General features: G+C 37.6%; 1 protein-coding gene across 1 annotated transcript in view; it reads left to right on the top strand.

Moving 5' to 3' along the window:
• Positions 1 to 2041: 2041 nt before the first annotated feature.
• The window catches only part of vg (transcription factor vestigial), a 57196-nt gene continuing 47446 nt past the window's right edge, over positions 2042 to 11791 (top strand). The window contains exons 1-3 of the mRNA XM_017907339.1: positions 2042 to 2060; positions 3055 to 3228; positions 3507 to 3665. Of these exons, the coding sequence (XP_017762828.1) occupies positions 2042 to 2060; positions 3055 to 3228; positions 3507 to 3665 (352 nt within the window). The remainder of the gene's footprint in view (positions 2061 to 3054; positions 3229 to 3506; positions 3666 to 11791) is intronic.

Here is an 11791-nt window from a genome sequence, read left to right as displayed (position 1 = left end):
AATTACAGTATGACTGTATGAGGATCTTACTGTTGTTCGAAATTTCTGATCATAGGATGATATAGAGGGGCGGATCGAGTTGATTGTTTGGAGGTTGATTAGGTTTGATAGTGGACGTTGTTGTGCTTGATAGTTACAACAAGAATCCTACCCAAGTAGGTTCTATGATATTTTAGCGAATCTTCGATGGAGATGACGATATGGCTGTTGAGTGACTTGTGGTGGTTTAGAAAATCTATTGGTAGTGATAGGTTGGTATGAAGTGGTTGATTGAATAGAATATACTAGAATATAATAGATATAATAGATATAATAGATATACTAGAATATAATAGAATATAATAGAATATAATAGATGTAATAGATATAATGGATATAATAGATATACTAGAATATAATAGAATATAATAGAATGTAATAGAAACAAGGATTACAAAATGGAGTTTTAGAGAGTCTAATAAACGTAAATCCAGAATTTTCAAATACATAATATACAAATAATTTTCTGGACAATCTTATTTCATAGACTAATAAGAAGCAGGATCTCGTGATTAAATATTATCGATATTGTTTTCAGGGGTTATATTTTTTAAACTGTTCCAATTCTGTACTTACTAAATCAAAATAAGTATTAAATTCCATTAATTAATTTTTGTTCGGGAAACAAATATGAATTTATCTAGATAAAAAGTTAGAAAGATTATGTAATTAAAATATAACTAAAGCAGGTAAATCCTTTCTCGAGTTTTAAATATTTATATTAAATTAACGAAGCGCTATTCGCTGCTCAAATCGATCCCCATTCATGAGTGATAAATAAAATATACACACTCGTTTGTGAATTCGAAGAAAATATAAAATTTTCCTCGATATGCAATAGTTCAGACAAACGAGTTGCATAGATACATGAATAATCAGATGTCCATATAAGATCGTGGAAATTATTGCTTATTCGAACTCTGATAATTACAAATATCACGAAGGTTCGTACAATGCGCACGCGATGGCAGAAGCGTGTGAAAATCCAGTGAGTGAAAGGATGTTGCGAAATTTATCGAGATACACGAAAGGAGTGACACGAATTCTGCTCGAACCGTGACTATCTTAATCATCGCGAGTGTAAACACCGAGTCGTTAATAATCTCCATCAGAGGTTCACTTACTGAACTTATTAAGACACACCTGATGATAAAGATGCAATCAGGAACGTCTAAAAATACTCGCAGAAACATATGAATCCTTAATTCCTCCATCTAGAATAAGTGTCTCGTGCTAAAAAAATCGCAAAACACGATCCAAACACGAATATCACAGGTGAGAGTCTTACTTCGTAGATAGGATCCAATGAAAACATCAGTAAACATCAATACATATACTACTAGATCGGTACTGTAACAACATACACGTGGAAACATTTTAGATCAGGATGTGTTAATTTACGCGAAAAATTGTATGATTAGGGTGTCTTATATTTTGGTTTTATTGCTAGAGTATTTGAAGCATTCTTAACAGTGAACTTAGTGTCGGTCGCTTAATGTGGCGTGGTCATTTCCATGGCGAAATAAGGATTTAAAACAGGAAAATATATAAGGAACATTTTGAAAAATATTCCGAGTAAAAAAATTGATATTTTCCTGACTCGTGTATTATTGTTCCCTTTGACCAATTTTCCTTCTTTTACCTCGAAATTCTTCACTTCTCTCTGTACTTATAAATGGAAAAGAATTTTCAGTGACACCAGTACATGTACTGCTAGATCTGTACTGCACGACAGACGCATGGAAACATTTTAGATCAGAATGCATTAATTCGCGCGAAAAATTGTAAAATTGGAGTGTTTTATATTAACCTCTTAGCGTATGATATCGTGGATATTGAGAATGAGTGTCACCGGTGAGAGACGTTCGTAGATGGGACTCAATGTAAACATCACAGGTCAGGCTCGTGCTTAGTTTTCGTCGATGACTTCCTGCCTCAGTTCCGTGTTATTCTTCGTCGTGTTCGGACGATATGGCTCGACTTGCGACCGACCTTGTTGATCATGGCACAGCCATCGGAACGTATATCGTAGTGCACGTATGTGAGGATTCCTCTACGCATATTTCTCGGTATGTTAACCATTGGTATTTAATAATTCTGCTAGTAAGTGGATTCGTATCGAGTAAAAGGGATTAGCCGACGTGTTAACTAACAAAGCGTGATTAAACATTAAGGATTCGTTTAAAGATTAACTTTAACATCGCGACGTTGCTCTTGACTATGACACGCGCCATCGAAATTTAAATAGTAGGACAAGGGATTAAGGTATTTTTGTTTCATTATATCGTCTAAAATGGCAAATTTTTGTACCTTCGAAATGTACTTAAGGGTATTCCAATTTGAATACATCATCACTTCCTTCACAGTAAACCTCATTTTCCTAAAACGTCAAATTAATCTTTTCTTTGCAAATCAACCCTTAGGCTTCACATTTATCCCCATCCTTTTATACGCGTAAACTAAAAGCGTAAGAATTCCATAAACTTCCATAAATTTGTTACATTATCCCTAAATACATATAAATCATCGATTCATACACTTGCAAAATATTACACTTCATCTTAACATGTTACTAATTCCAACATATTAAGTCTCATCTTCCTGAAATCCTAAATTCTATGACAAAATTAATTTGATTTTTCCAAACCACCCCTTTGGATTTCAAACTCATCTAGGTATGAAATAAAAGCACGAAAGAAAGGGAATCTAGAAGAGAATATTTAAAATTAAATTCGGATAAGAATCTCGTCACACGACACAACCCTTTCCCGTTCTTTCATCCTCCGATAGCGTCGTCATTTTTCAGTTTGAAGACAAAATACAATTGATTGATTACTTGATTTTCTGTCGAATTTCTAGATATTTATTTTAAATATAGAAGTTCTTAAAATATTAATTTCTAAATATTTTGAAATAAGAAATATAAAAATCTGGGTATAATAAAAATAAAATAATTGTTTTCTAGTATAATGTAAACGAACAGTGATATAACGAAGTACGATATTTTTGTTACAGTTGAATGTTCACCAAGGATCACTTGGGGCGGCGGTTCACGAAGTTTGTCGAGTTACCGGAAGTGTTCTGCACCCAGTCCAGCATCACCAAGGCCAACTCCTCAACCACGACCACCCGTTGCATCCACCACTTCGCAACCCTCGAGAACGTTAGACGACGACAGGTCAACGGACGGTGAGTTGGAGAATTTAGTCTTTCTTCCTTTAATTAAAACATAATCGTAAATTTCGATTCCTCCATTCGTGAAAAAAGAATACAATATCGTACACCGAAGTAAATGACATTTAAATAAAATTTGGACGTTTTGACGTTCGGCTATAAAATTTCGCGATAAATTTTCAAAGTTCTTTCGAGATTGTTTATCCATGGTGTCTTAACGGTAGATTTATAGTCGGAGTAGTACTCGATACTACTCGATCCTGACCAATTTGCGTTCTCTAACTGGCTTATAGCCATAGGTACTGGTACAGCGGCGGAGGACTCAGACGATGGCGAGAGCATAGCGCAATACCTGAGCACAAATTGCGTGATCTTCACTCACTATCGAGGGGATGCTGCGTCCGAAGTGGAGGAACATTTTCAAAGAGCATTGGCGCACGACAAACCGAAGGGTGAGTCGCTATGCTATCATATTCCGATTATTTTCCAAAAAATATTCGTTTCGCGAGAACTACCCAGTGTGCAGAAATACTGAACCAGGGGTGTCCAATCTTTCAGCTCCCTTGGGCTACACAAAATATACCCAGTATTAACTATACTCGATGAACGAAAAGAAACTTTATATTTTTATTTTATACACTTTTATCTCAAATTTTGTATATAAAATTGGACACCCAGGCTCTAACCAAAAAAGTCGAAACACAGAAACCCTTTGCACTCGGCGATTTTTTCGTTACAGAAAAATAGTAATTAATTAAATAATAGGCTTTCTGCCATAAAGTCGACGATATTTTTAAAACGGTAAATAAGAAATCGTATATATATTAAGACGTAGAATTATTTTATTTCGATGTTCCACGCGTCATTGGGTAATTTTAAATTTGATATATTAATTAACACGTTAAGTGCTCAGCCCGTTTTGCTTGCTGTTCGGTTCAGGCCCAGACTCGGCCGTCAAGTAGACCACCGATAGCGGACGAGTGTTCAGTAGTTGATAAAACTCGAAAATACTGTACCATTTGTTATAACAGGAATTCACAAACGTTAGGTCCAAAGATGACGAAGAATTTAACACGAAAATTTAGCACCTCTTGGTCCTAGTCTGGGCCGGTCCCTAAGGACCTTAAGTCCTTGGGTCCGGTCGAGCCCAAACGAAAAATCTAGCACCGGTCTCTGAGAACTAGCGTGGCACTTAACTTGTTAAGTAGCGACTGAGGGTCGCCTCTCAAGTGCAAAGGGTTAAACGTCTCTTCGTTTCAACCCTAATCGTGCAAACGAAGCTCACCATCGCGTAGTACCAGTTTCAGAAAGGCCTCAAAAAATTCTCATATCACCTTAGGACCAAATATGTCAGCTTAGAACCATCCTAATTTCGATAAGCTCTGGTATATATATGTTCATTTAAGAAACCAAATTGCTCGAAATAGAACGATCCCAGTTTAGGGTTAATTATCTATTATTTATAACCCCGTCGAGGGTTAAGTAATTACTATTATAATCCACCCGAGCCTTGAAATAATGAATTCGTTGATAATCATTAATCACGCGTGACGCCGTGAAGCGCACAATTATTAAAGTAAAGAGGAGTCTCTGTAACCAGAATTCGAAGCCGACGTCACGTCTGCGAGAATGAATGCTCGCTCGCGATTCGTTCCAATTACGAACTCGTTTCGACGCTTCGACGTCATCGAACCACGCGAGTCGAAGATTGGAGGACGCGAGTCGGGACCGGGACTAATGCATCAAAGGGCGGTGATTTAAACGCATCCAGCGAGGATGCAACGCGGTCCCAGCGGAGACCGATAATAAAGTGCGCCATTAGGCCGCGACAACGCTAACAAGCCTCGTAACAATTGTACCGTCGTCGTACTTGGGGACTTAAAACCCTCGCTGTCGGGCCGTGGAAGGAGACGAAGAAGAAGGAGTGGAAGTTCCGCCGCGAACAGAGGAAGCGAGGGCGAGAAAAAAAATAACAGATGGAAATGGAACAGGGTGAAGAAGCGAAGGAAGAATTCCGAGGTTCGTGGTTTGCCGAGTTTAAAATTTTCTCCCATAAAAATGGGAGAAAATGGGAATTTGCGAAGTTCTGAACGATGATAAATAGAAAGGAGATAATTATCCGAGGAATAAGAGGCTTCGAAAAATCTGGTGTAGATAATTTAAACTTCAACCCTTTCATTTCCGAGTTAAGATGAGAATAGCTAACACTCTGTTCCTGAATTAATTTAAGAAATTTTATTTTTGCTTGAATCTGATAAAAACTTAATCCTTTCGCTACGACGGGCATCACAGTGAAGTCTCTCCCGTAGAACGAAGCGTCGTGCCAAAGATGGAAACATTACGATCATGGAGGCTTTAGCATTCTGGGCCAATTTCCAAAAAAGAAAAAAGGAGAAAGAGAAAACCGACTAGCGCAATAGCGTTTGAATGGTAGCACTTGTCTTAATTTTTTACTCGATATTTGTGGCCGGTGACTATAGTCACCCATCGTGTGTAGATGGCGTCTCGTGACCGGTGACTATAGTCACCAGTGTTAGCGGTGGATGAAATATCAATAACGATAAGAACAATTCTTTATTTAATTACGAAAAATGATCAAACACAAATATTAAGTATAAACCTAATTAATTTCTCGCAATCACTTGCTCACACCTATTTTCACTATTACAACTTAATTACAACTGACCTATGCCAATCTCTCTGGTTTGTTCTTTCTACTTTCATACATTGCATGACACTCTTGCTCACACCTATTTTCACTATTACAACTTAATTACAACTGACCTATGCCAATCTCTCTGGTCTGTTCTTTCTACTTTCATACATTGCATGACATACACAATTCACACAAACCTCGATCATTACACGCATACTCGTTTATCACGATAACCCGAATCCATTAGATATTGGCATCCCATGCATACCTGTTCCACTCATCCCTTTCTTACAGACATCGCTCCTTTATTATATCAACACATGTATATTCAAAATCTATGTTAACCATTAGTACATATTTGATATCATACCTTCATATCATACCATCATACTTCATTTTGATCGTAGAAAAATGATATTTTAATAATACAAATGAATATTTAGCGAAATTTCGTTTTAAATAGCACAAAGTAAACGGAATTTCGTGAAATTTGTTTAAGAAACTCCATTTTCCTTTTTCTTATATTTTAAAAAACTGAAGGATTTTAAACACGCAGCCATTTTCCTTTCAAGACGACGAAGATCAATTAAAAGTAGAATAATTGAGTTTAATTATGTGACGTGTGAAAATTTGGTTTCAGTTTCGAAAAAATTCTTCGTATTTTTCAAAAGTATCTATCTATTAATTAAATCTATTTCATCTAGCTTATCTTTCGATGCATTTTAACATATATTGCTGTCAAATATTTTTCTTCTACGATTGAAAATATCAATCGAAAGTTTCCAATGGCATGATCTTTCGGAATTACCGAGACTTATAACACGTCTTTTGGCTATTGAGCGTGGACGAAATTAAGATTTAAAAGAACATCTGTTTCATTGTGATAATTTTCAAAACAGGAGTATGCACATAGGGCCACGTCACACTTGAAACACGTGTATCTTGTTTCTCTTCTAATTCTTTCTGCAATCGCCGTATGAGTGCAGACGAAACATCTCCTATTAGGGTTTTGTTTTTTAGGTGTAGGAAGTATAGGGGCCTTCGATCATTGAGAATCAGTGGAGGGAATAAGCAAAGAGAGCGCGGATGAACATAGTCTCACATTATTTTTGACAGAATACAAAATAATGCAGGGATTGTATTGAAAAAAATTTCTCTCTTATCCCAACAGATGGCTGGACACGTTAGAACAGTTGGATCACGTTGAAAAAGAATTTTCTAAGCTCTAACAGCTTTGAAATCCATGGACGTCATGCTAATGTCATACAACGTCTGCAGGAGTGAAAGGGTTAACTTATTGAGGGTTCCTTCCATGGTGACGATAATATCTTAAGGCAGTACGAACGTCTAGGTAAAACTGTACCTGGTTCTATTTTTAAATAATTTTCATTTAACACGGATTAGAAAGAAAATTTCATTCTCTTCTTACACGATTTCCTTCTGCACGATCGACCTGAAATAAAAATAAAATAATACAATTTCTTCGTGTGGGCAATAAAAGAATTATTAAGGAGTATGGTATGCTAAAATGTGATTATCTCCACGATAACGACTAAAATTTTGTCGCAAATTTTAATACAGTACATGCACTCGTTTCAACGTCACAAAATAATTGTGACGAAAACATGGTGCAGGTAAAAATGAAATACTTTGGGTTAGATTCCTTTAGGTTCCTTTGAAACTGCAACTTCCTCGGGATCACGGATGTATCTTACCGAAACGTATCTTACGTTCTATCCTACCCAAACCTAATTTTTACATACACGCATTGTACACGTGCGAACTGACTTTGACCAGACCGCGTGTCCGCGACAAAAACCCTGGACGGTTTAAAATACCAGAAAAATGTTTGTCGAGAAGAAACCCGCGACTCCGTGTTTCCATCGTGTAACACGCGACTGGAATCAGCCTTACAAAACGATCGTGTCCCATCCAGCTGCATCCCTCGAACGCAAAACCGACGCCACCTGTATCGGGCAAAAGCGAAAACGTACTTGGCGAAAATAAAGGAACTTGGACTGGGTGGAAAGAAACCGGCCATTAGAATGCGGAGAGGCAAATGTGCGGAGCAAAAATACAACGCAAGGATATCGGCGACGCGAAAAGGGAGAACGAAGAAGCAAACATTCATATGTTCCAGAAAAGGAGCGGAGCCGGCCAGATAGCCAGGAGGACGCGAATGATCCGGGCTGAAGGGCCGAAAGCTGACGAAAGAAAGGGGCCGGCTAACGAGAAAGGCCAGCGTCGGGGTTGGGGGTTGCGGCGGTGGAGTTTGGCAAGCGATCGGCGTAGCAGCCCGTCTATATCGGTATCGTTTAAGGCCGCATTTATCTCGCGGCAGTGCTGACGATCGGTTCACTAGCCTGCTTAGAATTCAAGACAACACGACCTAATTGTTATGTGCCGTGCGCCTCTCCCTGCCTCTCCCGTGACTCTTCTCGTGCCTCTTCTGGTTCATCCCCTCTGCGTGGTCGTTCCATCGGCAGCACGCTTTCACGGCGTTGGAAAGGTAAATTAAGAGCTTCTGCTGCCGGCTACGAGATGCACGCTGACTCGGGGAGGGCCTGAGAGCGAAGCGTGTACAGGGGGTGAAGAAGGAGAGCGCGTGAGGGAGAGGAAGAGGACCGGGGTCGCGGGATAAGGAGACGGAGAAGACAGTTTTAGCCGCGGTATGCTGGCTAACATACGTACAAGGAGCGAACGTCTTTTACCGGTGAACGCGTGCACCGGGAACAAAGACACCCTCCGCGAGAAGATCAAGGGAGAAAGGCAGCAGATAAGAAGGGTTGGCAACCGTTTGAACGCGCTACGGCACGTGTTTGCGGTCGCCTCTGCGAGCTTCCGGGGCCATCGCTGCGGCAGCGGTTTTATTAAATCGAATAGTTTTGCGTTTCGTTTTGTGCAGCGGCCATAAAAAGTGTTCGCACACCGAGTAATTACGAGCAAAATGGGTGAGATAATAAAAATCTTATAAAATACTGAGAGCGAGGACCGGGTGCCGAAGAATGGAGAGCGTGGGATTTAACCCTTTGCACTCGAGAGGCGCTTCTCAGTCGCCATTTAATCAGATTCTAAAGATTAATTAAGGTTAATTAATATATCAAATTTACAATTACCCAACGATGCGTGAAATATCGAGGTAAAATAATTCTACGTCTTCATTTGCATACGATTTCTTATTTACCCTTTTACATATGAGCCGTTCACTGCACAAATCGGTTAACTCCACTTTTTGAAAAATCTTAAATTTAAATGTCAAAACACTTGGTATAGTCGTAACTTTTTATATTTATAATAACTTTCCCTGATAATTAAGATTAACACTATTAAACGACACAAATTTTTTCGCCACTGAATAATAAATAATTTATTTCACAGGTCATTTTGATTAACTCCGTACTCTAATGTAAATCGTTGCAATAATGCAACTCGAATGCACTAGCAAGCCACGAATGATAACGGTGAATTTTCTAGTGCCGTCTTATCAGAATTGAAGTAAAATTTTGTAAAATTTAAATTTATTACTTTTTTCACTTGCCAAATCGATTAACTCTTCCAATAACATAAAAATGGTAACATTATCAACGATTACCTTTCGGCTATTTTTTCTTATAAATTTTATATACCGTTAGATGAAAGTTACATTTGTATTTATGCATTCCACGATATTTATTTCGATTTAAATTATTAAGGGAATTTTAAAAAACAATATACATTGTTTCATTACATTTCTCCACTTTTTGTTTTATGGAGTTAATCAATTTGTGCAGTGAACGGCTCATATGGCACTAAGAAAAAGTAGGTGATACCATTAAAGCTAAAATTGATTAGGGTGTTGCGAAAGAGGATCTTCTCGTTACATGCAAATTTTGTAATACCTATTTAAGTTGGTCGAATCAGGTATCAAAAGAACTTTGGCAGATCTATGTCTTCGGTATTTGGATCCTTATTTGATCCACTGTCTAATAGGATCTATGCAAGGAGATACTCTTCTTCCAAAGGATGCTGTACTTTAGTCCTGAGTGATGTAGACTACTGTTAGCAGTTTCAATTCTCAACAACTAGGCAGACTTTTTCAAAATTCTGTCATCACCCCAGTCACGAATCAGATCGAATTCCAACCATACCTTACTCATAGAAAAGAATTCTTGGAACGAAAATATTCTTCCGGGTGAAGATATCGTGCAAATTTCAAATTCCTTTCGGAGTTCGTCTTGTTTGTTATTGCGAATTATATGGAAATGATTTCTTGGCTCGTTAGAAGGTTGCAGGTAAATTATCGATCGTTTGATAGATGGTATCTGAAACACGCGTTCAGCCTGAACGGTAATTAATTTCCGACAAATGTGATCGATAGTGGACAAGCTACTCCACTATGTCGATGAATTAATCGATGGTTTCTGTTACATAAGTACGCGAGCATATTATAGAAACCGTTTCGAAGAATACGTTTATTGATAAAAATGTTGGAACCCGGATTGAGAACGTAATAGACTGATTAATCTTTTCTAATATATTTCGGAACGCCTCTATATACAGTACGAGTTCTGCAACGAGGCTATATCGGAAAATGCAATAACTATGAATCGGCGGAGAAGAATAAGAACTGAGTTGAAAAGATAAGTTTAGTCGTGGTCAAAAATCAATCTAGTTTATAAGATATAAGTTCCTAGAACGAATGTTTATTTATATAATGTTTATACATTCGATGGGAGTTTGGGGTTTGGGCGAACCCCGTCGCGTACCCTCTTAACCCTTTGCACTCGAGAGGTGAGCTTCAGTCAGCATTTCATCAAATTTGGAAGATCGATATTAATTAATATATCAAATTTAATGTAACAGTGTGCGAGGTATCGAAATCAAATAATTCTACAATTTTGTTATTATACAATTCTTTATTTACTGTTGGAAAAAGTATCGTCACTTTTTTAGTAGAGAATCTTTGAATTTCTACTCTTCTCTAGCCAAAAAATTGTCGAATGCAAAGGGTTAATACTCTCTCAGGAGTCGAGTACTGCTTCAGATGTGTCTTAGAGGGGTCAGTCAGTTTCTCATTAGAAGCATTAGAGGAATTATATACCTTCCTTGAAAAATAACAGACTATACAAGAGAATATAGAATATATATATCGTAGTTAATTTACTATTAGAACACATAATTCCAATAAACTGCTCTCGCATAGTTTTCGAGGGTACTTATATATTTTTACTTTTTGGAGGGGTGAAAATGACCATTAACCCTTGGTCAAGGTAGAAACGAGTAAGATAGTAGGTTTTGAACTCTGACGTTGACCTGTCTTCGTCAGCTAAGTCCTTTCAGTGACTAAGAGTCAATGGGCATTCAATAGGAGATCATCCATCAAAAATTGAGGAACTAAATACCGATTTACGAACTGAATTCGAAGATTAAAATTCAAAATAGGCTTCAGAACAGAATATTAAAATGTAATATTCTAAATTAATAAATGAAAAGGAACTTTTGATTCTGATTCTATTTTATATTTCTTGATGATATAAAATAAAACACGGTGGACTGCCAAAAGGTGTATACCGTCGAACCCTTCAGCAAGGTTTTTATAGGCTCTATGACAACCATTGCGTCACTCAACTCAGCTTCGAAAATTGATAAGTTTGATGGTTCCTCGAAGCAAAGATAGATCTCGATGCACGTGATGCTATCCAAATAAAGATTCATCTCACAAAAAGAATCTTTTCGTTCTATCCTTAATTTTAATGTATATACGCGGAAGATAAAGAATATACAAACATTCGCCGATCTTCACTTCGTTCCTCAGTGACTTTTGACAGTGACAGTACTATATGTAGGATGGCGAAACTGGTCTCGAGACACCGAAAATTCACGAAAGAACAAGATCACGATAACGCAAACTCAAAACTCGTAAACTGATTTAACTTAGGGAAA

The sequence above is a fragment of the Eufriesea mexicana genome, unplaced genomic scaffold (genome assembly GCF_001483705.2).
Source record: "Eufriesea mexicana isolate 0111107269 unplaced genomic scaffold, ASM148370v2 scaffold10, whole genome shotgun sequence".
In the NCBI taxonomy this organism is placed as follows: Eukaryota; Metazoa; Arthropoda; class Insecta; order Hymenoptera; family Apidae; genus Eufriesea; species Eufriesea mexicana.
The sequence above is the reverse complement of the archived record's forward strand: the minus strand, read 5'-3'. Positions and strand labels throughout refer to the sequence as shown.